At 48.9% G+C, this 27,311-nt stretch overlaps 13 protein-coding genes across 13 annotated transcripts; 6 read left to right on the top strand and 7 right to left on the bottom strand.

Annotated features, from left to right (window-relative positions):
* Positions 1-741: 741 nt before the first annotated feature.
* CDV56_109106 (putative allergen Asp F4-like) lies at positions 742-1,836 on the top strand (the record flags this gene model as incomplete). Its single annotated transcript, XM_026762725.1, has 1 exon — positions 742-1,836. One exon carries the CDS (start codon positions 742-744, stop codon positions 1,834-1,836), a length of 1,095 nt encoding a protein of 364 aa, XP_026618367.1.
* A 276-nt stretch (positions 1,837-2,112) lies between these two features.
* Positions 2,113-2,893, bottom strand: CDV56_109092 (uncharacterized protein; the record flags this gene model as incomplete). The annotated part of the gene is made up of 3 exons (XM_026762711.1): positions 2,113-2,329; positions 2,378-2,449; positions 2,496-2,893. The coding sequence occupies 3 exons, from the start codon at positions 2,891-2,893 to the stop codon at positions 2,113-2,115; spliced, it is 687 nt and encodes a 228-aa protein (XP_026618366.1).
* A 1,457-nt stretch (positions 2,894-4,350) lies between these two features.
* CDV56_109060 (DUF500 and UBA/TS-N domain protein) lies at positions 4,351-5,712 on the top strand (the record flags this gene model as incomplete). The annotated part of the gene is made up of 2 exons (XM_026762679.1): positions 4,351-5,547; positions 5,605-5,712. The coding sequence occupies 2 exons, from the start codon at positions 4,351-4,353 to the stop codon at positions 5,710-5,712; spliced, it is 1,305 nt and encodes a 434-aa protein (XP_026618365.1).
* A 54-nt stretch (positions 5,713-5,766) lies between these two features.
* On the bottom strand, positions 5,767-6,555 carry CDV56_109043 (uncharacterized protein; the record flags this gene model as incomplete). Its single annotated transcript, XM_026762662.1, has 2 exons — positions 5,767-6,421; positions 6,470-6,555. 2 exons carry the CDS (start codon positions 6,553-6,555, stop codon positions 5,767-5,769), a joined length of 741 nt encoding a protein of 246 aa, XP_026618364.1.
* A 419-nt stretch (positions 6,556-6,974) lies between these two features.
* CDV56_109023 (ketopantoate reductase family protein) lies at positions 6,975-8,076 on the bottom strand (the record flags this gene model as incomplete). Its single annotated transcript, XM_026762642.1, has 3 exons — positions 6,975-7,118; positions 7,168-7,829; positions 7,884-8,076. The coding sequence occupies 3 exons, from the start codon at positions 8,074-8,076 to the stop codon at positions 6,975-6,977; spliced, it is 999 nt and encodes a 332-aa protein (XP_026618363.1).
* A 645-nt stretch (positions 8,077-8,721) lies between these two features.
* CDV56_109003 (putative short-chain dehydrogenase/reductase) lies at positions 8,722-9,653 on the top strand (the record flags this gene model as incomplete). Its single annotated transcript, XM_026762622.1, has 4 exons — positions 8,722-8,764; positions 8,824-9,143; positions 9,185-9,538; positions 9,591-9,653. The coding sequence occupies 4 exons, from the start codon at positions 8,722-8,724 to the stop codon at positions 9,651-9,653; spliced, it is 780 nt and encodes a 259-aa protein (XP_026618362.1).
* Positions 9,654-10,099: 446 nt separating this feature from the next.
* Positions 10,100-10,558, top strand: CDV56_108987 (GNAT family N-acetyltransferase; the record flags this gene model as incomplete). The annotated part of the gene is made up of 1 exon (XM_026762606.1): positions 10,100-10,558. The coding sequence occupies one exon, from the start codon at positions 10,100-10,102 to the stop codon at positions 10,556-10,558; it is 459 nt and encodes a 152-aa protein (XP_026618361.1).
* Positions 10,559-10,605: 47 nt separating this feature from the next.
* CDV56_108979 (GNAT family N-acetyltransferase) lies at positions 10,606-11,338 on the bottom strand (the record flags this gene model as incomplete). Its single annotated transcript, XM_026762598.1, has 2 exons — positions 10,606-11,134; positions 11,187-11,338. 2 exons carry the CDS (start codon positions 11,336-11,338, stop codon positions 10,606-10,608), a joined length of 681 nt encoding a protein of 226 aa, XP_026618360.1.
* Positions 11,339-11,755: 417 nt separating this feature from the next.
* CDV56_108956 (uncharacterized protein) lies at positions 11,756-12,868 on the bottom strand (the record flags this gene model as incomplete). Its single annotated transcript, XM_026762575.1, has 1 exon — positions 11,756-12,868. One exon carries the CDS (start codon positions 12,866-12,868, stop codon positions 11,756-11,758), a length of 1,113 nt encoding a protein of 370 aa, XP_026618359.1.
* Positions 12,869-14,028: 1,160 nt separating this feature from the next.
* gprI (putative cAMP receptor (Car4)) lies at positions 14,029-15,285 on the top strand (the record flags this gene model as incomplete). Its single annotated transcript, XM_026762541.1, has 4 exons — positions 14,029-14,285; positions 14,357-14,558; positions 14,611-14,675; positions 14,742-15,285. The coding sequence occupies 4 exons, from the start codon at positions 14,029-14,031 to the stop codon at positions 15,283-15,285; spliced, it is 1,068 nt and encodes a 355-aa protein (XP_026618358.1).
* A 656-nt stretch (positions 15,286-15,941) lies between these two features.
* On the top strand, positions 15,942-17,192 carry CDV56_108897 (putative methylaspartate ammonia-lyase; the record flags this gene model as incomplete). Its single annotated transcript, XM_026762516.1, has 1 exon — positions 15,942-17,192. One exon carries the CDS (start codon positions 15,942-15,944, stop codon positions 17,190-17,192), a length of 1,251 nt encoding a protein of 416 aa, XP_026618357.1.
* A 445-nt stretch (positions 17,193-17,637) lies between these two features.
* CDV56_108869 (putative oxidoreductase, 2OG-Fe(II) oxygenase family) lies at positions 17,638-18,854 on the bottom strand (the record flags this gene model as incomplete). The annotated part of the gene is made up of 3 exons (XM_026762488.1): positions 17,638-18,557; positions 18,606-18,707; positions 18,761-18,854. The coding sequence occupies 3 exons, from the start codon at positions 18,852-18,854 to the stop codon at positions 17,638-17,640; spliced, it is 1,116 nt and encodes a 371-aa protein (XP_026618356.1).
* Positions 18,855-23,678: 4,824 nt separating this feature from the next.
* On the bottom strand, positions 23,679-24,402 carry CDV56_108780 (EXPERA domain-containing protein; the record flags this gene model as incomplete). Its single annotated transcript, XM_026762399.1, has 3 exons — positions 23,679-23,921; positions 23,975-24,138; positions 24,198-24,402. The coding sequence occupies 3 exons, from the start codon at positions 24,400-24,402 to the stop codon at positions 23,679-23,681; spliced, it is 612 nt and encodes a 203-aa protein (XP_026618355.1).
* Between the last annotated feature and the right edge of the window lie 2,909 nt (positions 24,403-27,311).

Raw genomic sequence — 27,311 nt, 5'->3', positions numbered from 1 at the left:
CTCTGATCGAATTTACCGACAATGGTGGACATTCCACCGTCTTGCCATAAGGTTACGCCCGGAGATGCCACTGCAAGACAAAACATGGTAACGCTGTTGCATAGACACCAGCCCACAAATCAGCGCAATTCGACTGCAAAACCACATGGCAAAATCAAGATCTTTTCATTGTTCCATTGCACATGTTCTGGTTTTGAGTGGCCGGAAAGGTTGACGACGCAAGGAGGGGCCCGCTTGCGTAGGGATGGCATGTTGGTTCCAGATGACTATCAACAATCAACAAGGCCAAGATCCAGAACAGCGCAGACTATATCAATCCAGCTAGTTAGTCGTCTGGAAGCTGCTAGGCTTTGGACGGGATGGGGCATATTGTTTCATCTTCTGTAGTTCTGTTCTCTCGACAGATCAGCCATCGATAGGTTGGACCCGGGTGAACCGTTTGGTTGAGTACCAACTGTCTAGACAAGCGTCTGTCCAATATGTCTGCTTTTCTTGGGCGCTGACGATAGACACTCTTGGCCATACGTCTTGCCGTTAGTCGTCCAGGTCTTCGTTCTTTGGCGCTGGTCCCACTTGGCGAGGTTCAGGAGTCTTCTTCCGACAGTCATTCATTCATATATCGCATCCAACGCTCTTTTTCACGGGGATCACCATCACTGCCACTCCTTTGATTTTTACATCAAGTCAATCAATCATTTGTCACTCCTTTGCTATAGGCATAGCTAGGTTTACCCATTCATCATGAAGTGGGAGTCGTTCCTTTTGACAGCCATCACCGCTGGCTCGGCCATGGCTAGAGCGCATGACGCGCACGAGCATGCTCATCGTCGTAACCGTCCTGCTCGCAATGCAGAGTTGAAGGCCAGACAGGTTGACGCCGATGTCATCAGCACCAAGACCATCGTCAACCTCGAGGTTGTTACCATGTACACCACCATCACGGGAAATCCTCCTGCCGCCGAGCCAACTACCACCGTCGCCGCCGCGGAGACTTCCACCGCTGAAGGCCAGTCCTCCGTGAGCTCCAGTCTCGAGGTCTCCGTGGACGTTCTGGATGTCCTTCCGGTCACCACCAGCACTGCCACTACATTTAGCGCTAGCACGAGCCTGAGCACCAGCACCAGCACCAGCACCAGCAGCGCCAGAATTGCTGCCACGACCAGCAGCTCTGGCTCCAGCACCAGCTGGACCTCAGTCCCTTCGGATGGTGACTACTCGACCGATGGCTTCGGCGACCGCACCAACTCCTCCGGCTCTGGCGTTGAGTACACCGGCAACGTCGGCAACCCCTGGGGCAGCAACATCATCGAGGTGGCCGCCTCCACGGCCTCGCAGTACAAGTACGTCGTGCAGTTCACGGGCAGCAACACCAACGACTGGTTCGTCTCGTTCTGGAACAAGGTCGGCCCCGACGGCAAGCTGGATGGGTGGTACGGTCACTCGGCGCTCAACTTCACCCTTGCGGCCGGCGAGACCAAGTACGTTGCCTTTGATGAGAACTCGCAAGGTGGATGGGGTGCGGCTGAGGGCGACTCGCTGCCGACGGATGAGTACGGCGGGTACGCCTGTACCTGGGGCGAGTTCGATTTCGGGGACACCAATAACGATGAGTGGTCTGGGTGGGATGTGTCTGCCATCCAGGCGCAGAACGCGGACCTGACGGTGCAGGGGATGAAGATCTGTGATCATAATGGGGATAGTTGCTCGTACATCACCACTGATGCTGCAGAGGTGGTGAATGCGTACACGGCGGCGGAGGCGTCTGTTGATGGTATCGGGGGTAGTGTGAGTTCCGGCGCGGTGAGGTTGGCGGTTGAGCTGGATTACAGTGGTTGAGTTTACCTGGCCTTGACTGTATATAGATCTTTCGATTGCGTAAATAGGTTTTCAACAGTATACATTGATCTACCTTGCTCTTTGATAGCCCTTCGCTCTCGCTCCGCCCAAAGCTGTCTACTCTGGAGGGCTCTAGAGAGGGAAGGCTCAATGAAACGGATGATATTCGATACTACCTAGAAAGAAGGGAAAAGAAAGGACTCTTCGCTGAAGAGGTGAGGTGCACGAGTCCCGAAAGTGGAAGCTAGGCGAGAGGCGAGCTATAACCTTCCACATCTACGAGCTCGACATGGCGGGAATGGTGATACTCTCAATCGTCCACACTTTTCCTCCCTCGCTCGAGCTCAAGCCAGAGTACGTCGCACCGGCAGCCGAAGAAATGGTGTTGCCAAAGGTAGTGTCGGCCGAGGCCAGAGTGATCTTCGTGTTGAGGTACTTTTGCTCTGCAACAGTGCCCGTGCAGCCGCCGTCACACTCCGTCCCAGTGCCATATCTACACGATCAGCTTCATCTCCATGATTGCGGGAACAAGCCAACTCACCCAGTCATATAAGGCCCCGACTTGTGCGAGAAGGTCGACAGAACCTTGCCCGTCTGCGCATTGGTGACATTCCTACCGCCATGAGCCAACATCCCTACAGTCAGTGCGATATACATACTGCACCCAGGTCTCCTGATCATCCAACAACGTATACTCGATGCGGACCTGATCAGTCCCGCTCACCGGGCTGGCATCCCCGTCCAACTGCCCAAAACTACCGAACAGACTGGCCCTCACACACCATTGACCTGTCTTTGCACCGCACCAGTCATTGCTGGGCCAGCTTTCCAGGGTAGTCTGGACGAGATCGCCGGTGCCGTTGCTCATCCCGGGCCAGAGAAAGAGCTCGCCGCTTTGAGTTGCAGGCGCCGCACCGGGGATGAGGGTGGTGACGGCGTTGACGATGGTGGACTTGGTAGGACCAAGAGAAACGCTGCCGCCCCAGCTGTCTTCACGTTTGATGACGGAGGCAGATAGGCCCAGGGTAGGGAGGAGGAGACCGAGAGTGAGCTTCATTTTGATGATACGAAGAGAGACAACTGTCAAGCACTGAAATGTTTATTCTTGATGGATTTAGATTTGACGTGCAGCAGCTGGGCTATATATGTTCTTTCGACGGCCAACGAGGACAAAGGATCCCTATCCGCAATCTATTCAAGAGCAGGTGTCTCACTTTGTGTCCGGCACATCATCCTGAAACGAGCCGTACGGCCCCTGAGTCATGCGAATTCTCCACCACTCACTTGGCTTGTTTAAGCTCGAAATTGACAGGTAAGGTGTAACCCCGGATATTCGTCAGTTCATATCCAATGTCACACCAATGCCAATCGGCGTTCCAGTCTTCAATCCATCTTCGAGAGCACTCGTGGACTGATATTCCCCGATGTGGGAACTATTAGGCTGTAGTCAAAGTTGAAGTCTGCATATTCTGAGAGGGCTGCTGGACATACTCTGCTGTATGAAAGTAAGGCCATGAACTGGATCTTCAAGGCAAGGTATATTAGCAGCGCCATGATTTGGCGGATATCGCTTCACTCAGTACGATCACACATGGCTGGCATATTGGGATAACATGAAGTCGAGTCGAGGAGGAGGTAATGGCACACACCGACAGAGACCATGCACAGCCAGTACGGAGAATACGCTAGTTATGAACTTTTTGATCTACAGGAGGAGTATCTTAAAGTGAATATACATACGAGTACGAGAATCATGTCATGGCCCCATTGTTTCGCCATGACTGCCGTGGGTCGATCACAACTTCCGAACTTCTCAATCCAAAAAGAAACACCAAGTCAAAATCTCGGCCGATCTTCTCAACTCGCTCGCATGGCTTAGTTGGTAAAGCGCATCACTAGTAATGATGAGATCCTCGGTTCGAATCCGAGTGCGAGCATTTCTTTTTGCCTGTTAAAGCTTTTTATCTGTAGAATCATAAGTAGTTATTCAACTAATAGAATGTACATCTACGGAGTAATAGGTGTGACCTTATGATGTGTACGTAAGGAACGCCAAAAGTCATCAACTCCGGACAAGAGAAAATGGAATGAAGTCCGTTCTTCTTGATCAGGCTATTTATATGTTACGGCAGTACTCCGTGGATTTACATCATTGCCTTGAATCAGAAGAAAATGAAAGGGGCAGTGACTGAGTAACTAGACGAGGCGATCTTTCTTGATTCCCTTCTGCCTGAAATACCAACCTATTGAGGCAATGCCCCCGCGGTCGCCACAGCCGTAGCATCTCGCACCGAATCATCACGCATCATTGGGGCAGGTGGGTTGGGTCGCCATGCTTATTATGCTTGGTCGATCTGGTGCTGCTATCAATCTGTGTACGTTCTACGCAACTGCTGATGATGTCGATGGCTTTATCTTTCTGCCTGGTGCCAACTGGTCGGAATCGCTCTATATAAACGCCCATTCCTACGGCAAGGAAATATCAACGCCAACAAAAGACCAGCTCAATTCAAAATGTCCTCGACAGCAGATAATACCAATATCACATCCCCCTCTCCTTCCAGCCCCGGGACAAAAAAGTCCCTAACACAAAACAAAGCATGGATCTACGGCAAAAAAGGCTTCGACAAAGCGTGGGACGCCCTCGACAAAGTCGGCGCCCCCGTTAACCGGCTAAGCAACAAACTCGGCTCCGAAGCCTTCTGGCCCATGACACTGGACAAGGAAAGTGAAAAGGCCGCTCGCATCCTGCGCAGTTTCTGCAAGGAAGGGGTATACGTTGACGCAGATGCGACCGTGGCAACCCGAGAACAGACAGCCGATGCGAAGATCGACAAACCACGGGGTAAACCCAAGGTTCTCCAGAAGATTCCTTTGGAGGTGATCCGTCAGGCAAAGGGGATCGCCATCTTCACAGCTATGAGGACGGGACTGTGGTTCAGTGGTGCTGGTGGGAGTGGGATCCTCATCGCTCGCGTTCCCGCGACAGGGCAATGGAGTGCGCCTTCGGGGATATTGCTGCATACCGCTGGTCTCGGCTTCCTGGCTGGCGTGGATATCTACGACTGCGTCATGGTCATCAATACATACGAGGCGCTGGAAGCGTTCACCAAAGTGCGAGTGACGCTGGGAAGCGAGATCTCCGTCGCTGCTGGGCCGGTTGGCATGGGAGGAGTGCTGGAGTCGGAAGTGCACAAACGACGGGCTCCCATCTGGTCGTACGTCAAGAGTCGCGGTTTCTATGCCGGTGCGCAGATTGACGGGACGATTCTCATTGAGCGCAACGACGAGAATGAGCGGTTTTATGGTCGCAAGGTGCCTGTCAAGGAGATCATGGCTGGTCACGTCCGGACGGAGAACGCGTCTGTCGGGATGTTGACGCATACTCTTTACTCAGCGCAGGGCGACAAGCAGTTCGATCAGACTCCGTCTGGAGTCGCTGTACCAACAGGGCCGAGTCCAAGTGATTTCGCGCCCGAGGATCTGGCGAATTCGAATCTGATGGCACACGGGGCATTGGCCGCTCCGGCTCAGACGCCTACCGCAACCTCTGGTACCTTCAACGACCGTTCCGTGCCTTCAGATGGCTTCCAGAGCGAGGAGGCCGTCGTTGCTCAGATGGAGAGCATGGGCTTTGCTAGAATCGATATCGATCGGGCCATGAGAGCGGCGTCCTTCAACCCCGATCGCGCCGTGGAGTATCTGCTGAATGTGAGCTTGACTGAAACCTCTGCATTTCATTCCACTAACTCTGCTTGACTTCGTTAGGGCTTTCCCGACAATGATCATCTTGAGCAGCAGCAACAGCCCGCTGTTGCTGCCGCGCCAGATCATCCCGAGCCTCCAGCTCCACCTCTTCCACCCAGACATCACTGATGCCGTCTAATTTATAATGAAGTTATGAATCTGCACATAGAACATCTGAATACTTTATTTGTCCTCTGCGTACTTTTCCAACGCACGATGTAACTCCCCCCATAGCCCATCATGCCAACTCTGTAGCTCCTCCCACTCCTCCATCGTCTTCTTGAAAAACTTCAACCAGCTACCTACAATAAAATCGGCATATGTCGCCGTATCACCCTCAAGAAACGGGCCTTCCGTTCGCCGGTACGCCTTTGCCAGCTCGCCCAGCGCACCCTGGAACCCCTCGAGCGTCCGCGCCCTCTCCTCCCCTCTTACCGTCAACTCATCCCAACACTCTTTGCCCGCTCGCTTGGCAAAGGTTGCTTTAGACTCCTCCGCTGTCTCAGGGTTGAAAGGCATCCCATTGAGACATAGAATGACATGCTGGGTGAAGATAGCATCGACCTGGGAATTGAACGCGGAGAGAAGGCCAACAGTCGAAGGAGGGAATAACCTTGCTCCCTCAGGGTAGAGCCTGTCAAGGTACAGCGCGATCTCGAATGAATCTCCCACGATGTCGCATGTCGAGGTGTTTCTGATGATTGGAAGGGTGTAGAAGGGACTGCCGTCTCGGTGGACTCTGTTGGCTGCGACGCCGAGTCTCTTGCGGACGGAGGATACTTCGGGCAGTTCTACCCATTCGGTCTGATAGTGGGCTTGTTTGAAGTTGAGGGCGTATCTGTTGCATCTTAGCTCATGTACATATTAGATAATAAGTGTGGCATACCTTGTTTTCCAGGGATTCGGCGCAAAGCAAGTGACTGGGGGCGCGGAGGCAATATCATAGAAGAGAATGGCAGGCTTGGAGTCCATGATGGCAAGTCTGATAAGATGTGCACCGTGTAATAGGAGGGCCAATGGCTGCAGGATGTATCTTGACAGGCTGAACGAGAAGAACTCACTGCAACGATCAATGGAAGTTGATATGGAGCGATTTAGGTTGAAGATGGCGCGAGCCTCCATCTACTTCTATATAAGAATTCGAGCGTCGTTTCTTTCCATCGATTTTTCCTGGATCGGCAATTCTGGAGCTCACAACTTGCGCATGGATCATGATGAGCCGGAATGACTCATGCTTGGCATTTTGGCACATACATCCCTAGTCAGGGATTATTCATTTAGCCCTTTGCTAGACTCCTTATGCCTAGGCTAAAGTGTCAAGCATCTCGACAGTCTATAGATGTTTTTTTGCCAGTGATCTGTAAAATCAGAAAAGTTGAATCATATGGATTCTAGTTGCCTCTCTCCTTGGCCACCCTCCACTGAACAGCTGAGCAGAGCTCGTACAGAACAGACAAGATAGGTGTCGAAACGCCTCGTCTCTGGGCCTCGCGAACCACCTCGCCGATGAGATTCTCGTGCTCAAGCAGATTGCCCTGCGACTGTGAGTCTCACAAGTTGGTGGAGGAATAGGTGTCAACATACCTTTTCCATGTCTTTTTGCATGCTAGGAGCAATCTTCCTCTCCATCGGGTTCTTACGAATCGTGGTCTCAATGATATCATCTGGTAGTTCAATCCCCACAGCCTGAGATACTTTCACTACCTCCTGCATAGCAGGAATAACCAAGTGATCAAGAGCACTCCCCGCAATCTGCAAATCGCCTGTGTTGATTCCGGTCAGAGCGCAGATGGGATTCAAGGTCGCATTATACACCAGCTTGCTCCAGCGATCACGCTCCCAGTTCGGCTCATGTCGCACGTTGGTCTTGCCTCCTGCTCCATAGATATGCACAAACTGTTCTGCGGCCTTTTGTTGAATGTCCTCAGCGAGAAGCGGGTTTCGAAATGCGCCAATGTGAAGGTCATCTTCCTCTTTCTGTTCGATCATTCCATGGGCGATTTCGTGCGCGTCGCATCGACTCACGCCGGAGAGAACAACATTTCGGGGGAAACGAGACAGGAACGATTTCTCAATGTTCAATCCATTCTGAATGAGAACAATCACTGTATGTCCCGGAGTCACTGCGGGGGCGATTGTCTCGCATATAGAGGGCGTGACATCCGGGATGTTCTTGGTGGTGCAGACAATATAGTCGAAGAAGTTACCACTGTCCTCGTAACCGACGCGAGGAACGGCATTTAGAACTGGAATACTCCGTCAGCCATGCCATGCCATTCTGTCAAAGGAAGAGCGCATACCTGCAGTCGGCCGCCAGTTCTCGATATGACCGTGCTCACACGAGAGGATCTCAATTCCCCTGCTCACGACTGCTTCATAGTTAGACCGTAGGACACAGGTGATTTCGGCTAACCCTCCACGCTCGAGATTGAGTGCGGCAATGGTACCAATTCCTCCAGTTCCAACTAAGAGCACGCGGGCCTTTGGAGGCATTGCCAGATGCTGTTTTCGCGACTTTCGAAGCAGTCATTGACACCAAGGCTTTATATCTGGATTCCCTTTCCTCCCGAGATGATAGTGCTTTACCCCGCTTGTGAGTCACCCATTACCCCGACGTCCCAGCAGCAGGCTACAACCAGGTATGTCTGTAGCGAAAGGTGGTTGTCAATTAGCTATAGCATATATTCCTACAGTATAGCTACCTCTATCTTTCCATCATTCTTGGCAGACTCATTATCTATCGATTACATGTTCTGGATACCTATACCCGAGTGGATATCATCCGCATTATGTCCAGTTCTTCGATGCCTCATTCAGTCAACATTGTCAAGAAAGTTCTACTTCACTAACTCTACATTATTAGAACCTAAGAACTAGTCTGAAGGATCTCCAAACCCGTATACCTTCTGGAGAGTTTCAGCTCACATTTCTTTCAGGTCTAGTAGGGCTTCCCCACGGCCTGACGTCATATCGGGGATGCGCCGATCCTTTATTGCTGCCATTGCCTAAAGAGTTACAGTCCATTAGCTAAGGGAGGGGTTAAAGATCTCGATGGAAGATAAAAGGGTGAATTCAATCAATCCTCTAGACACCCGTATAACAAGACCGACAAGCTTCGCAACATACCCGGCACCGAGAATGGCTTTCGCTCGCAGATTAGCTATCCTTCCTGGAGGTCTAGGTATATTGAAGGACACTTAGACACCAGAAAACAACGCATATTGACACAAACCTGTATAGGTGGCCTGGGTTCTAGCATAGGTAAGAAGCTTAGAGAACAAGGCGCTCACCTTGCCATCCTCTATGCCCCATTTGAAGCCGCCCGTCGAGAGGAGCTTCTGAGATCCGGCTATTCAGGAGTTTCCAGCGACGCAATTCGTACCTACGAGTGCGATATTACCTCACCATCGTCGGTCCAGTCCGCCTTTAGGGCCCTGGAGCAGGAAATGATCAGACCGTCGTTATCAACCCTGAGTGATGGAGCCTTTCCCTTTCCGAGCATCCTCATCAACACCCCCGGATATGTCTCGCTTAGTGACATGGAGATGACTCCGCCAGACGTTTGGCCACCAACGTCCTTGGACCGATGCTCTGCTCGCAGGCCTTTGCACGACTCTACTTTTCCGCCTCGAAGGCTGCAGAATCATCCGCGAATCCCTCACCACCCGGCCGAATTGTCAACGTTGCGTCACAAGCTGCGCATGTGGCTCTGCCGCGACATGCGGCATACTGTGCTTCCAAGGCTGCCTTGCTGGGATTGACGCGCAGTATGGCATCTGAGTGGGGAGGACGAGGTATCACCTCCAACTCGGTATCACCGACAGTGGCGTGGACGGCTCTCGGGAAGAAGGCTTGGAAGGAAGACTCGGTGCGGGAGGCCTTTTTGAAGACGATTCCCACTGGCAAGTTTGCGCTTCCTGGGGAGGTTGCGGATGCTGTTGTCTTTCTCTGTCAGGTGGGTTTGTCGTAAAATCTTGAAGTGGTATTGATACTAATTGAGTGTGTAGGATTCAAGCGGCATGGTCAACGGTGCGGATCTTAGAGTCGATGGCGGCTTTACCATCCAATGATCGCCTCGAATATCCTTGCGTGTGCCCGATTTGGTTATTTCTCGAGGTAAAGTTGGCCTTGCCTGTTCTTGAGATCGGATTCATGATGCTGTACCTAAAATTATTTCTCTGAGTCCGTTAATGCTGAGTCCTTATCAATTGACCCCATCGCATGAGGCTCGTTCTTCAAGAGGAATGTCTTTGACGAGAAATGGAGTCCTTCGTCTGGATAGTCCGCGTCCAGCCGAGTAGCTTTGGCTGTGTTCATCGATTATTCGAAGGCTCACTGTTCTATTGGTCAATTGGTGACTCATAGATAAGGACTCGAAACAAGATGAAATCGGTATATCTTGACAGTCTTAAACTTGTCAGCGCTGCCAATCCCATCAATCAGTCTCATTTATCTTGATTTTTGCACTCCAAACTACCACCTACATCCTCCATAGAAGCAGAAAATATCAACAAGTATGCTCATCAAATCCGATACCCTCGACCATCCAGAGGTCCAACACCTGCTCCATTATCACTTTGCCGAGCTTCAAAGCCAAGGTCACCCTGAGACATCTTTTGCGCTGGACCTAACCGCTCTCCAAGACTCGTCAATAACTGTCTATACCGCCTGGGAGGGCGACCGTCTATTAGGCTGCGGCGCGTTAAAACAACTCAGTCCAACCCTTGGAGAGATCAAATCGATGCGGACAGCGCAGGGACACCGGCGGAAAGGCGTTGCCAAGGCTATTTTGAAGCATATCATTGCCGAAGCGAAAGAGAGGAAGTATCACTTGTTGAGTCTGGAGACGGGGACTGACGGGAGGTTTGAGAGCGCTCGGCGATTGTATCTGGGGATGGGATTTGAGGTCTGCGGGCCTTTTGGGCAATATGTGAGCAGTGATGGTAATATGTTTTTGACATTGAAGCTGCAGTAATCATCTTTGATAGAGTTGGAGGATTTGAGATCTCTTGACATACCCGTTTAGAGACATGTATGCTTGATTGCAGGTCTTTCTAGCTCCCATAGCAGCAGTTCATTCTCCTCGTATACCATCTCTTTCAACACCCGGAATCCACATTTGCTCAACACCTTGCTTGAGCCCGGGTTGATCTTCTCGCAAATGGCAAAGACTTTTTCAGTCGGTTCAGCCCCGTCTGTTGTCTCCCCATCAGCCTCTGACGAGGCTGCGGGATCCAACTGAGGCTGACGAGGTAACTTCCACCACGTCTTCAGTAGTCCATCTAAAGCTTCCGTCGCGTACCCCTTGCCCCAGTAATCAGGATGAATCGAATACCCAATCTCCGGGCTGGGATATACTGCATTGATCCCGATGTAGCCAATTACCCGTTTGTCGGCGGGTGGTGGCTGAGGCTCGTCTTCCGATCGTTCACATTCAATGAGCACGTAAGTAAAGTGACGACCGAGGACATTCTCAGGGCCCGCGGTGAAGATCTTCGTGGCCATCCATTCACGCGTCTCTTGGACTGTTCGATGAGGGGTTTTGGGGTGGCTTGAGGATCAGTCTCGGGATCGTGGAATGTGATCAGCAGGTGGATACATACTTTGTCCTCGCAACTTCGGGGCTTGACCGGATGGCGAATAGATCCTTTGCATCAGAGTCGGCCAGAGGTCGGAGATACAGTCTCTGGGTGATGATGGGTGGGAGGGATTCTGGGAGATGCACTTGGACGCTCTGCTGGGGTAGGAGGGACATCTTGAACTGAGGAAAATCAGGAAAAGAAAGGTTTGCCTCTTCTAATGAGCTCATGGATGGATGAGATAGTATAGTTGCTTTGAGTTGATTCAAAGTGCAGTCTGACAGAAAAGATGTCAGGAAATTTAGCGGGGCACCAGACCAGATTTGTTCCCCGACAACTTGAGGGGAAATACCCATGCTCGTTTCAATAGCAGCCTAGTTCGATTTACAGCAAAGTACTAATAGGCTGGAACCAGCTGTGTTTGACGGTTCTGATGCACAGAAGTTCACATCGAAGTATATGTGTTTGAGCTGCACAACTGAAAAACTTTTCTTCAAGGGTATCAGACATAGGGTTTATCTAGTGGAGTGTCTTAGAAGATGACATGGATCACGAAAACGAGAAACTAGATCGAAAGAATGGATCGTCCATAATCAGTCCGAGTCCGACAGACCCCATTGATATTCCGCAACCTCCCCGTTGCCCATGTGGACGTTGTGATTATAACCACCAACACCATAGCGACCACCCAAGGAGGACATCAAGGCATGGAGGTCAACATCACCACCATCATCATCCTCATCCATGATATCATCCTCATCGGTCCAAGCCTCCTCGTCATCGTCAGATCCACCGAGGACCATCTCATAGAAAATCTCCCTGATTAACTCCTGCATCGCTTGCTCGTGTCCCTCCTGAAGCGCCATCAAATCCTGCAATCGTTTCTTGGGGACCCATCTTTCCGAGTCAGGATCTTCATTCTCATACAGCGTTTCGGGGAGATGCATCCTGAAGTAGGCGAGGAGCATGGTCCCAACGCCCATGACATACTCCGTGGATAAGGCGATGCTGTCTTCATCGCGTTCCAACCTCTTCGCGAGACCAGTCACATCCTTGGCCTTCAGGTAATCAACAAAATCCGCTTTCGGGAGTTCGACACCCTCCATGGCGCAGTATCTGATCAGCGCGACGGTCTCGTCCCAGTTCATGGTTTGCTGTTCACACAACAGAGCCAGCAGGAGGTATGTCGGGCATTCGTTGTGGTGGTTCTTGCCCGACAGGACTTTAGCCCACGCATCTGCCTCGGCTTCGAGGCGTCCATTGAACGGCTTCCAAAAGGCCTTGTGCCAGGGGTCCGAGACTTTGGACGAGGGATGTTTTTCCGCATCTTCCTTGACCGTGGCGGGGAGGTACTTTTCATAACGAACAAAGCTCCACATATCATGGAGATTATCGAGTTCTTCGCCCATCTTGGTTCTGGTAGCCAGATCGAAACAAAGATTCGCTGGTCCGTTGTTTTGCAGTGATTGCTCGTACTCTCTAACAGCTTTCATGTCACTTTCGCGCGTCTGGATCTCCCCGACTTCAAGACTCTCGCATGCAAGTTCGTATGCGGAGATGGCATCTTTGTCTTCATCTGGCATGCTCAGGCCAGAATTATTTAAAATAGAACTCGCAAAGAACTTTCTCTGCTCGATCTCCTCGTGGGTGGAGTTTGATATTTCCCCAAAGGGGCGGGGAGGGGCCAGATACCGCAGGGGGTTCATTTCGTACTGATATGACTTTGTATGATGCAGCTCGATCCGTTCGGTTTCATAAATTCCTTCTGAGGTATTGAAGAGAGTTGGAACGATGCTTGGCTGATACTATTTTGGGCGATCTGATGGTGGAGATTTCATGATCTCCAGGGGAGAAATTTCTTCTCAGGCGCGCGCCAAGACGGCGCTCTTGCTCTGTACAAGCCACATGATTCTCCACATTCGCAACCCTAAATCAAAACAAAGGTCTAAATGAGGTGGAGACATTGACTCTATAAGTCTATGGATTGAGATGCCCTAAAAGTCTGGGTTTGCCATCAATTCCGACAATTTTGGGCTTCCGCTACAGCCGGAACAGAGAGGCCATTGTATGCTTATTGATCAAGCTGGTACCATGTCAGGGGATGCCAAGATCAGCTCTTGATTCAGATTCGGTCAGAATTATGGCAGAAGCAGCGCCATGAATGACGTTAGAACAGGGTTCATGATAGGCTAAGCTGAGTTCATCCAACCATAATGAAGAAGTCCACAAAGGACCAGTTTTCTGGTAACAGATCTCAATTTTATGTTCCTGAGAGTCCTGCGCAAGTCTCGCTTCTCACGTCTCTGTCCGAAATCCTACCTCGAAGCTCTGTATTTGCCAATATGCGGTGGTTGCTGCCATACTGGGCTGCAGTCTTGATAAGCTTTCGGGATGATGCTTAAGATCATGCACGGATTCTTAGTCTTGGGCAATCTGAGCTTCGAAGAGTTCAAATATTTGTTCCAGCATTGATATTCTACGCGATCATTCGATATTCTCGCTTCTGAACAGAAATCAGCCAGTACTGCCATAAAAAGCAAACAGAAGGCCAGTGCGGGACAGATCGTATACATCAAAATGGGCCCAAATGACGCCATAGCGTGGTGCGATTCACCATCTCGCCTTATTCAGTAGCCACAGAAAAGGGTATATTCTGCTCCTCCTCAGCATCCTCGAGCCATCGGCCACAGGACGAATGTTTAGTAGCATGCGCTGGACCACGCCCAACATGTGGAATAGATATTAAGCCGCTTCATCTTTGAACTTGCATGCCATATGCAATTTGCTGAGCAGATATGTGATCAATGACTTGTGGGACCACATTTTCCCCAGAAATCGAGTCCCATGAGTCCTTGTCAAATCCGCCATGGCCCTGACTGAAGCGCAACTTCACACTTTGACTACGGTCGAGCGTGTCGCTTCGGTGCTTTCCATCCTAGGGGTCATCACGATCATCGGCACCTTTGCCTTTTCGCGGCATTTTCGCAACCCAATGCACCGTCTGATCTTCATCAATGCGTTTTATAACTTGTCTGACTTTATTGCGACGATGATCGCCACGAGCGGGCCCGCGGCAGGCAACAGCTCGGCCTTGTGTCAGTTTCAGGGCTTTTCTCTCCAGATGTACGTTCCGATAGCTATTCTTGATTCGATGGACAACTGATAACGAAGGGCTGCTCTGACTTGATAAACAGGTCTCCTATGGCAGATGTCCTCTGGACGCTGGCGATGGCCTGTGATGTTTTCCTGGTAGTCTACTATCAATTCGATGTGCAGGCATTGCGCAAGCTTGAGATATGGTATATTGCTATCATCACATCCATTGTATCTATTCCGGCGATCGTCTTTCTATTCATCCATACACCGGAGAAAGGGCCCATGTATGGTGGCGTAACTGTAAGACCAATGTCCGTCTCTCCTGCCATTCAGCTGATATTAACAGTTACAGCTCTGGTGTTCGATATCTCCCAATTGGGTTGTCTTCCGAATCGTGTTCTACTACGGACCAATATGGTATATCCCTCTCTTCTAATAAGCCTATGGTTCCTACTGGGCTTGCTAACTCTGCCCTTCTTCCAGGTTCCTCATTCTGATCGTGTTACTTTTCTACATCCTCGTCGGCATCAAAGTAATCAAACTTCGGCACCAATTCAATCTCTCCCGTACAGACCACATCGCTCTGTCTTCCAATATTTCCTCCAACAACCACTCCTTTGACCAGCAGAAAAACACTGTCGCTGTCACTGTCCAAGTCGATATCCAATCCCAGCCCGCCGACCATGTTCATCCCTCTCCGACCGAGCACACGTCTCACTCATCGCGCGTCAACGCCTCCTCCCCCAACGTTCCCCTTGACCAGAAACGATCCAAGCATTCCAACGTATCTTTCAGACAATATATCCTCATGCCAATGGTCTTCTTCCTTGTCCTGCTGGTCACATGGGTCGCTCCGACGATCAATCGGATATCCGCCCTTGTGAACCCGAGCCATGCCTCGTATCCGTTGCTGCTGGCCGTCGGAGCAATGGGATCGCTGCGAGGGTTTTGGAACGGAGTCGTGTTTATCACACTTGGAATGAAGGGCTGGAAGAGAGAGATGAAGCTGAGGTTCATTGAAGCGTGACTGTTGTCGCGCTTATGGCAGGACAGGCTGTCCTCGTGTACTTATACTCATTTCATAGTGTATATATCATATTGGATGAACTCAATCACGAACGTAATAGGAAGATTCCTGTATACCGGATAAGTTAAAGATGATCGGCTCACATCTTGGGCGACAAAAAGTTTTTTTCGGGTTATCTTGGAAAGGTATTGGAGTCCAATAAGTATCGACATCTCGCAAATTGGGGCATATTATTTCCTGGATACCCAGCATCGACCCGAACTCATAATCAATTCTGGTTAATTTCGAATCATTCAGACCAGGAACTGGAAAAGTACAGCCACCAGGAGTTTTATTGAACTACAAAACACTCAGAATAGCCAGCTGAAATAATCAGTATAAGCACCGTACATGATTAGGGCATGAGGTTAGACCGCTTCGTGTGGATGGAAGTATTCCCCACAGCCAGACTAGATGTTAGACCCTGATCGGCTGCTCCAAGACCATTGCTCGGAGAATCAATGGCAGTAAACACCTTAACGCAGCGGCTGACTTGAACTCTAGTCATCAATATTGGACTCTATCATGGATTTGGCGTGGCAAGCACTATGTCCCGTGTGTACATTGCTGCCCTTAGCCTGTACTCGATTTACATTCCTCCCCTTGATCAAGCAGAAATGAAGCCTACGGACGTTCAATTCGTCATTGGCCTATCCGGCTACTTTGTCAAAGACCTCGAGGCCGTTCGCTGGAGTCCAGCGTATGATCCTTTGAGTGACAACATCTCACCATGCACATCTGGTTTCCGGAGCGTCGTACAAGCCGGGCAAGTTATTTCAATTATGCTGCATCTTCCCCGCGGCGAGATCGCAGTAGGTGACTGCGTCGATGTCATATTTTCCGGCGCTGCATCCCGAGACTCCCTCTTCATCGCAGAAGAACACCTCCCTATCCTCGAGTCCGTGGTGAAGCCATGGCTGCTCAGCTGCGACATCTCGAATTTCCGACAGAACGCAAAACAGGTTGGCTTTCCCTGGAAGAGATTGCAGGATCGCAGGCTTCACTCCGCGGTTCGGTATGGTCTCACGCAAGCGCTCCTTGCAGCCACCGCACTGGTCCAGCGCTGTACCATCGCCGAGGTGATATGTCGCGAGTGGAGTCTCGGCTCAATTGCAGATCGTCCCGTTGATATTCTCGCCTCCTGCCACCGCAATGACACGCTTCAGCTGGACCGGATGATTATGAAGAAGGCCCTGATGCTCCCTCACGCCTCGTTTGTACACGTCTCCGACATAGGTCCCCAGGGTACACTGTTGATGGACTACGTGAGCACCGTCGCCCGTCGAATCCAGCAACGCGCTCCTCCAGACTATCATCCCCGTCTACACTTCGACGTCTACGGTACTCTAGGCGACGTCTTTCCGGAGACGACGCAGCTGGCCGAGTTTCTAGGTCGGCTACGTCAACGCGCTCGACCCTACGCTCTCCTCATCGAATCTCCGATCATTGCGTCCTCCAGATCGGCGCAGATCCAGCGGTTGGCGGACCTTCGCGTGTGCCTAAAGCGGAAGGGCATTGATGTCAAAATCGTCGCGGACGAATGGTGCAATACGCTGCAGGATATACGGGATTTTGCGGACGCGGACGCGGTCGACTACGTGCAGATCAAAATGCCCGATCTGGGCGGGGTCGACCAGAGCATCGATGCGGTGCTGTACTGCCACGGCAAGAAGATCGGGTGCTGTCTGGGAGGATCTGCGAATGAGACAGATGTGTCCGCTCGCATCACGGCGCATGTGGCGTTGGCGACGAGGCCGGATTTCTTGCTGTCAAAGCCGGGGATCGGGGCTGATGAGGGGTTGATGATCCTTACGAATGAGATGCTGCGGGGGATCGCGTTGGCGAAGAGAGGGCATTGTAGACTGTAGATTGATGCAATCAATCTATCCCACGTATAATGGTATTGGTGAGGGATGATAGTGCGGCAGAACGTGCAGCTGGACTAATGCATTACCCCCCTTGGATAAATTCTGGCCCTCCACTTGATGAACCGGTCATCTTGTTCAGGCCATATGGCTTCGATCCACACTTAATAAGAGGGTCAACAGACTGTCGATTGTGGGATCTGACCCACGCCTTGAGTGCCCGGCCCATTACGTGCGTTGAGCATTCCTTTATCTGTAACTTGCGGAGCTGCCAACTCATCCGCCAGCACCTCTGTGCATTAGTCCGTAGACTCGCCCTTGATGGAATGCTAATATTCAGATGGTAAATGCAATAGCTCAATTAAACCCATCCACTCAAGCCGCTGTCGTCAACCAAGTCATTGCTCTGCCCCTCATTCTCGCAAGCAGCCTTGAAACCCAGCCAGAATCAATCATGAAAATGCTTCACACTAAACCCAGCCATAGAGGTCCCCTCGTTCGGGTCTGTCGGGGACCTGGTCCAATTCTTCTTGATCCGTGCCCTTGTCCACTCAGGCGCAGGGATGTTGATCTCATTGATCCCCTCCTTGTAGTAACCCAGTCTCCGCAGAAGTGGGCTGTCTACCGTCCTTAGATTCAGCCGATCACTCGGACGGACAAAGTACAGCAGTCCCAACCGATCCAAGTGTTGCTGATCATCAGGAGGGGTTATGACGCGGTACACCCCGCTCTTCAGATATCCATTCGAGAGAATGGTGAGCAGATCGGCAATATTGACCGCCATCGTCCCCGGAGGAATGCGCAGGTATTCCCACTCGCAGTCATTACACTTCTTGACCTGTAACCCCGCCACAGGCTGCTGGAAGACAAAGGTGATGGTGCCGTTGTCCGTGTGGCCTCGTGAATAGAGGCTCTTGTACTTCTCGTTCTCGTCAGCGGAGCGCGCACGGTAGCACATGTATCGCAGGCCACTGTCGCAGTTGGAATCATACATGTGGCCCTTTTCGAGTTCGTCTTCGGGAATCTCTAGAATAATTGCTAGCAGGCGGAATAGTCTGTACGCGATGTGTTCGTGCACATGGCGATGGAACCTCTCGATCTCCGCCCAGTGTCGCCAGATTACGTCGGGGTGGATTCGGTCATATTGCGGGAGGAACTTCATGGTGTTGTAGAATTCGATGTTATCGCGTAGGCCTGGGAGAATTTCGATCGAACCAAGAGGCCGATAGCCGTTATAGATCCCTTCTTCCAGTGCGGCCCGGAAACTGCGCCTTTCTTCCTCGGGGAGGGAGAAGAACTCTTTGGCGATGGCGAATTGGCGGTCCACTTCTCCTTCGGTGAGCCCAAAGTTGGTCACATAGAAGAAGCCTGGAGAGTCAGTAGTCAGTAAGAGACATTTAGGAAAGGAAACCTTACCAACTTCATGAAGCGCGTCCTTGAGCTGTGCAGCGAGCTTCTCCTTACCCCCTGGCTGATCGAATTCCGACAGATCAATGGTGACGAGATCCGCATACTTGACTGCAATACATTCAGATGCATATCCAGCACTCTTTGTATGAGACAACACTCACTGTTCTGCTTTGTCTCTGATGGATGAACATATTGCTCCAGAGCCTCGGTCGAGGCAGTCAGAGGGAAGTTCAGCTGCGCCGTCTGAGTGGCCATCTTTTTACAGAAGATACCTCGGTGCATGGCTTGGCTTGGCTCGCGGAGGGAGTGTGTCAGTTATAAATATGCGAATAGAATTGGCATCACATGAGTCTGACGCCCGTATAGTGTCCCTGGTGTCGTTGCCCCCACCTTTCATCCCCTCCTGTACCGTCCGGTCATAGTAAGCCTATCTCGGTCATCAATATCTAATGGGCAGCTTGAAGCCTATCGCCCTGGAAAACGACACTAGAACCAAATCCCCAGCCAGCATATTTCAAACACTCGGTGGATGAAGGCTGTACAGCTCAAGAGTTCTGGTCGACTTTGCCAGTCCAGATTCGAATCGCCAATCAAGGATCGGGATGACGAGAAGATGGAAGACGAAAAAAAAAAAGAAGAAGAAGAAGAAGAAGAAGAAGAACTGAACGAATTAGTAAAAATAAAAGAGGCGCCCAGGCGAGGAGTGCCAAACTTGACGATGGGCGGAGGGAAAAAAAAAAAGACAAAAAGATTCGTCCCCGGGAAGGCTCGAACTTCCAACCTCCTGATTAACAGTCAGACGCGCTAACCAATTGCGCCACGGAGACTTGTTTGTTGAAGAAGACGTTTCTAGAATGCTTTGTATATCAAATCAATCTTTTGCATGTACTCCAGAAGTTGCAACTCATTTGATTTCCAATAGAAGTCAAATCCACATAGCAGCCTGGCGTCACAGCCCCTCAAATACGTGCCTCTCCTAGGATCTTCATAGCCAAGGTATTATGCAGAGCAATCAATTCAAGTACACTAATTGTGTGCTCAGGCCCTCTAACCCCAGGTCAATAACAAACGTTTGTCACATCACCATTCCCCTGACAGAGTGCAAGAACCATGGTCTGTGACTTCAAAGGCTTGTCTATACACCACTAATATATTAACAGCTCTATGGAAGATGGAGAGAATAAGCAAAGATATAAAGCTGGCGTAAGCTTGAGTTAATTATAGTAGTAGTGACATTGGAAACATTTAGTGTCCGTTATCTGAAATATATATCTACTCTTAATCTCATACAGCGCTTATTGAAATTATTAAAATTCATATGCCTTATCTCTGCATCCTGTCTGCCCTGTTCATGGCCAGGCCAGGACTCCAAGATCCAGAACGCATAAGCTACCTACTACTTTACTGTTGAAACGGTCAACCAAGTCAGGAAGCACTTGGAAGCCACTGTAGTTCCCCCACGGGCTAGTAATAGTATATCTCTAGTTCTCTACTTGTGTTTCTTTCCCCCCATATCTTCATTCATCATTTCAGATCTCCCATGCGAGAAAATAGTTGAGCTTGACTGATACTATACACGAGACATACTTTATTTTAGCATCTAAGAACTCAGAGTCTGTAGCGAGACTTTGCTAAACAGACATGCCAGGCATACTTCTGCCCACTGCCAATAACAAACCAAGAGCATTTAATTTCGCAGACATTGTGCAAAGAAATGCAAAGATAAGGACAGTTTAGATGATATGCTAGCCTAATCACCACAAGCTAGTCTGCTAGGACACTAGGTGTAAACAGGAGTATGAGCAACCCATCCGCCAGTGGTGTATATCCACTCGCAGGTACTTCTCATCGTCTTAAGGATTATGTGCAAGAGATGGAAATGATCATGAGACATCCAGGCAGCAGCTGGGCTCATTTCCTGTTTGAAGCCTCCCTCCACATGCCTGAACTATAGAGGTATGCCTGTACCCTAGTACCAGCTTTATTTGCCCAAACATAGGCATAGAGTACTTTCCTACCGAGATCAAGGGCTGCCATTCGCGTATGTGATGTAGCAGTTTCAGTAAAGTCTTCTGACAATCCAACCCTGCTGAGGAGGACCAGGTCTGACTTCAATAATAATTCCATCGGGTATTATGGAACTCACGCCCATGGCATTGCTAAGCCATTGCGCGCCATTTTGCAAATCACCCATGAGGCCTTCGCCTCAGTTCGAGCCTGATTCTTGCTTTTCACATAGCACACCCTTCAACGGAGCTCTGATTCCGGACTGATGGGTTAACTGATTCTGCTGTTTGGAAGGACCATGATAGCACAACCTGGCACCGCCAGTTCCATCTTAGTCATTCACAATCCAATCAGCATTTTAAGCAGGTGTAAATTGAATCATGTGCAGCTTTGTGGCGAGTCACAATCCATCCTAAATAGAAATAGAGGTAATCGAGGGAGGGGAAAAAAGGATTTGCTGTGGAACTGGAAACCCCAAACTTTAGTACAATCTAGATCTACATTAGCATAGATCTCAGCTCTTTAGAATAAGTTTCATGACAAGCTTGTTGGCTGCTTGGTCATTACAGAAGAAGTCATTTGTTATATTAGTCCAAAAACCATTCCAGAACGAACTCTTACTATACTCCACTCGAACCCTTATAATATACATCACAATAACATCATAAACTGCAAATAAGGAAAAATAGTACAAGGTTTCAGATGTGGATTGTTATTGAAGATTAACTTCCTTGTAGGTTTTGGCTGAATCTTCCACCATTAAAAGCCTTTGTAAAAAATGTCATGTTCAATAATGGTCATAAGGCATGGCACTCTTTGTTACTGTTGAGGTCATTAGATCTATGAAACCTTGGTAGCTCACGATCTTATGGCCTGACATCTAGCCCAGTCTAACCTAAGTTCTACCCCAGATCCCGAAAACTTTGATTTCTTGTAAGATGCCGAGATGGGTCATCATCGAAACACGGCCCGATTCCGGGTCAGCGCAGTTTATGGTTAAGACTGCGATGGTATCTGATCATCTTCAATCCCCTAGCTTTCAATCCCTGATTAATGAAAGCATCCTTGGTGATGCTCTCGCAGTAGTTAGTCTTTAGCTAATCTAAGAATTACACCTCTGATAGCTGGATACTGCCGCCCCCAACTATCCCTATCGAAGAATTATTCAATATGGCGGTCCTAGAAACAAAAAAATGCCCATCCTATTCTATTATTCCATGCTAATATATTATATTCAAGCAAATATCTGCTTTAAAAAGTCTGTTTTCTCTTATAGTAATAGTCCTGGTTCCCCCACAGCCAGTGGAGGCCATGAGGTTCCCAGACCCAAGGTTCAACTATGAGTTTTTAAACTATATCAACTTTAATTCATGTTCTTGGAGCTGGAATTGCCATAGCTGCTGGCATCAGATGACTAGACTTAGCCTCTAATTATTCCTTATTGAAAGACCTAGATAGTATCATTCCAATTATAAGACCTGAAAGAGCCCCATATCAGTATATTGTTGTCACTCTCTCCCTGTGATTGGGTAATTTGCGCTCCTGCTGCCTTCCCTTGGCCGTCGTAGCCGTTTCTGATGCTCCCTCTCCGGAATCGAATCCTAATTCCATTTCCCATGCCATTGAAGTCCAAGACCAACTTGTCTATCAGTCTAGACCATGGATAACATCACTTGCCATGCCATTGAGATCCAAAGACCAACTGGTCTATCCAGTCTAGACTTTGGAGAAATGGCTATTTCTGCTGTATGCTAATACGTCAATATGAGACGTACTAACATGGCGGACTCCAGACCTGAAGTCTACTTAAGCAGGCAATAAGCCCTTCAGATTCCAGGGAAGCAAGCCTCTGAAAGATTATCATCTAGGTTCATTTTCATTGAGAAGACAAAATGCAACTCAAAACTATCCTCGCTGTCTTGGCCGTGGCCAGCTTGGCCTCTGCGGCTCCAGAACCCGAAGACTTGGAGAAAAGGGCCTGTACTGGAAGTCACAAATTCTGCTGTACTACGTGGGTCCCATTCAATTTCTGGTTCATTCGGGGACTGGGAAATGGATGCACCAGTATGTTGAACTATATAACCTTCAAGTGAAACATGACAAATTCAGACGCCGCTACCACTGCAACCAGCTGTACTCCTGCTACCAAAACACTGGTCTGCTGCAACAATAATCTTCCTCTTCAGGTAAGACATTCCCTCTACTGTCTGTTTTTGCATTGGCTACTGCTAACCATGTTAAAGTCTAATGGAGACCTTGTCTGCACTGCTTAAGTGCTTAGCTACAGTCCAAAAAATTTCCTAGTTGTTTGTGCCATTTAGGTTAGGGAAGTTGTACTTGCCATGAGTGAAGGAGAAAAAGATAAGTAAAGGAAATTAAAAGTTTGACTTTGTCATGTATCTCATGGAAATGAAACTTTTTGTAATATTAATATCTGGTTGAAAGTTTCCAAATTTATGTGTATTCCTAGTTAGGAAGACATGTTTAAATGTTGCAACGCCCAGCAGTGCATATATTTTATCCTAATCCTCCCAGATGAGCCCCTCTGATTCTTTGTTTTTAGCACTATATTCAGAAATTATTCAAAATGCTTTATTTAAGGTCGTGTAGTAACCAGGATAATATGGCACCTAGTCAGGCTAATCTCATTCCATTAACCTGGAGTTTATGATATGATGAAAAGTAATAAGCTTATTACAGCCTAAACAATCACAGATTCACGATGCTTTGGCTTGCTTAAGTCTATGCTTATTTAGTGGTGTGAAAGTGCCTTGCAATAAAGGCAGAAGACCGCGAAGTCTTATACTAAATATGGTTCAAGCTCTCTGTGATAATCTCCGTGTAAAACCTCATTTATACCTTGATAAGACGGGAGTGTAAGTGAAAACACTCAGCATTAGGTGTGCTTACTTTAAAGACTAATGCTCATTTAGATGCATTCATTTCCCTTTCTGTCTCTGATCAAGTTCTCCAAGCCTTCTGAAAGCACGCGATATCTCCAAAACACTTTGGTGGACATGATCTGTGAAGCATCAGTAACTGACAAGATACTGCAGGGATATAGTTGAGGGTCTACGAACAGGAGCCAATCGCAATCCAAATAAAGTTCATGAAGAAGTAGTAGAACCAAAAGTAATAGCCCTCTGGCCGACAGAACGACACACCGTGGAAATAGAGGTCGAACATACTCGTGGCGTAGTAAAGGACATCCCCATAGACCTGTCCGAGTGACAGAATGAGCTGGAGGGCATGGCGGAGGGGATGATTGACCGCAATGCAGTATGCGATGAAGAATGCGAGGGGTCCCCAGCAGAACTATGGGCAACTTAGTCGCGAGCTAGCTGACTTTTAGTGATCTCAGAACATACCGCCGTGACTGCCTCCATGGCGACGAGGAATGAATCTGAGGTCAAGTAACGCGAGTCAGAGAGGGAATATTCTTTCCACAGCTGGCCGAATAACTCCTGGGAGCCGGCGAGGGATTCATGGTGGACAACGAAGTATGCTTCAAAGACCAGATGAATAAATCCGGCTATTGAAATTCCATCTTCATCAGTACCAATTCAATATTGTCTAATTAGGATAACATACTTAAGCACATCCATATAAAAGCCAGTTGATCTGACCGACTCGCGGCAGGTCGCAATCGCCGAATGACAATGAAAGCTATCCCAAGCACAGCGGCCCAGAGGAAGCCAAATTGAGCAATCAATGACAAGACCGAAGCCTCGTTGGCTGCATAATGCGGCAGACGAATAGTAGGAGGGTAATAATGATGGGGAATTAAGTTCGTCATATTCGACCGGTTATGCAGTGTTTCCAGGCCAGTGAAATGGTGGACTAAGACAGGGGCATACTCCAGGTACTCCAATTGACTCTACCATTACCATGAAAGCAATATCTGTGGATTGCTTAAATATAACCTATATTAGGTGCTTGAACTTGGACCTCATCTGCAACCGTAGTCCGCGGAGCCCGAGGCTTGGGCTCGGATACTGAAACTGCCAGATCAGACCACTCAAGCATGAGCAAGAATAAGCTTGGCCCGGAAGGTAGACAGTGTATCCGGTCAGTATAGTTTGCCCCTTTTTTTAAGGTACCAACCAATACGTAAGATTTCAGATTCTGCAGTGTCTGGCAGTGCCTGCTGTCATCTGCTCTGTGCCTTGGTGATCTAATCTATCAGTAGCGCTCTTGGGTCAGATCAATTTTATATTCATGTAATCTCGTAGCTTCCCAAGCAAGCTGGGCCGCTAACTGAATGACGGATATCCCCTGGTGAGGCCTTCCTGTATGTCTCTTTCGATCTAGGTCAGCAGTAATATTGTTGAGGCTAAGACACAAAAGCTTTACGAAAGGAATACCATTCTACCTCGCATAACTCCTTCTCATCTAAGGTGGCGAAGCTGAAACAGTCTGTGGAGGGTAACGTAATCCACGGCCGAGCTACGCATACGGCCGAGCTACGCACTTTCGCCGTCGCGTCAAAATACTATACTACCAATATTTTTCAACGCGTCCTTCTTCTAGTTATACCCTATAAATGTCTCTTTCTCAAGAGAATCAAATGCAAATGGCTGTCTCAGCTATTAAAAACAAAAAAAATTCAATCAAAACGAGAAGCTGCTGGCATATTTGGTGTACCTGAAGCTACGCTTCGCAGTCGGCTGAGAGGAATCAAACCACGATCAGAGACACGCGCCAATGGCCATAAACTGACTGCTATTGAAGAAGAAACTCTTGTCAAGCGACTTCTAGATGCAGATAAACGAGGTTTTTCAATTCGGCCAGAGTTTCTGCGTGGAATGGCACAGATTTTACTTCGTGAACGTTCCCAAGATTCCACCGCAGTCCTTGGAGTCAACTGGGCCTATTCCTTTGTTAAACGCCGTCCTGAACTACGTACAAGATATAATCGAAGGATTACGTACCAGCGAGCAAAGCAGGAGGATCCAAAGGTTATACAGCGTTGGTTTGAAACTGTACATGAAGCTGTTCAGGAACATGGCATCCATGAAGATGATATCTGGAATTTTGATGAAACTGGCTTTGCAATGGGACTTTGTATAACATCCAAGGTTATCACTGCAGTGGATCGCAGTGAAAGACCCCGTACAGTTATTCAAGGGAATCGTGAATGGGTTACAATCATTGAATGTGTGAGCGCAAAGGGGGTTTCTATACCACCAGTTGTCATCTTGAAGGGGAAAGAGCAACAGGCTACCTGGTATCAAGAACCGGCAGTTCCTCAAAGCTGGTCAATTGCAAAGAGTGACAACGGCTGGACAACCGATATAATAGGCCTTCGCTGGCTTCAGGAGGTGTTTGAACCACACTCCAGGCGGAATTCAACTGGTGCAAAGAGATTGCTTATTCTTGATGGCCATTCTAGCCACCAGACTGCAGAATTTGATGCTTTCTGCAAGGAAAATGCCATTATCTGCCTTTGCATGCCACCTCATACCTCTCACCTTCTGCAACCACTGGATGTGGGTGTTTTTGGCCCGCTAAAACGCGCCTATGGGAAATTAGTTGAAGGAATGATGGTTGCTGGAAACAACCATATCGACAAGGAAGACTTTCTACATCTATATCCACCTGCGCGTGAGAAGGTCTTTAATCAAAAGAATATACGTAGTGGCTTTGCAGGCGCTGGTCTTAAACCTTTTAATCAAGACCGGGTGCTTGAGAAAATCACCTTTCAACTTCGTACGCCCACACCACCACTGCCTGTTGAAGGCTCAATCTCTTCTGCTTTTCAAACACCGCAGAATCCTCGGCAGCTAGATCACAAGATCCACAGCCTGCAAAGAAGTCTTCAGAAAAGGAAGCTTTCCAGCAGTCCAGTATCACATATCCAACATCTTGAAAAGGCAGCACAAATGGCAATGAATATGAACCTTCTTCTGAAACACGAAATTAAGGTTCTACAGGCTGAAAACGAGCGGAAAATGAAAAAGAAGGCAAAGAGGTGTGCTAATCTCGGTGATGAAACTCTTTTATCTGTACAAGAAGGTCAAAATCGCGTTCAGCAGCTTGATATACCGCGAAATGAGCAGGTTTCCGAGTCTGCACCTATGCCTCGCCAGCGAGCTCCACCACGCTGTAGTGGCTGTTGGTCTATTGGACATACAATAAGAAGTTGCCCTATTAAATAGCTATTTATTTCATATTCCAGATAGTTTAATTTATTGGTGTTGATAGTTGAAGAGCTTTAAAAAACGTAGTGGGAGCGGCGAAAGTGCGTAGCTCGGCCGTATGCGTAGCTCGGCCGTGGATTACGTTACCTAATCTGTCAGATAAAGAATGTCAGATACTAGTAGGTTTCAGCCCACTAGAAATACACATTCGCCACAGTATAGAGGTGAGCTAGAACAACCCTTACATGCAAGCTTGGCAGTACACAGGTTTTCCAAACTTGCTCGGCTTTTACCAATTGGACGCAATTGTATTTACATTGGAAGCTACAGCCGTAAGAATTGGAGAGGAGCATAACGGAACTACTCTGCGGAGCACCACAACTGACATATCCATTAATTTCACCATATACCCCCTATTTGAGATGAATAGCAGAATACACCGTTTAGGAGCTAGCTAGCTAGTATCTCTCAAGGCCATAGGAAGGTCCCACAACTTCAATTTCTCTAGGTAGTCATCGAGTCCAGCCAAAATCAACTAGAGACCTGTTCCACTCTTCATGGTAAT

Source organism: Aspergillus thermomutatus, assembly GCF_002237265.1.
Source record: "Aspergillus thermomutatus strain HMR AF 39 chromosome Unknown NODE_9, whole genome shotgun sequence".
Classification (NCBI taxonomy): Eukaryota; Fungi; Ascomycota; class Eurotiomycetes; order Eurotiales; family Aspergillaceae; genus Aspergillus; species Aspergillus thermomutatus.
Note: the sequence above shows the minus strand (reverse complement) of the source record. Positions and strands in the feature narration are given on the sequence as shown.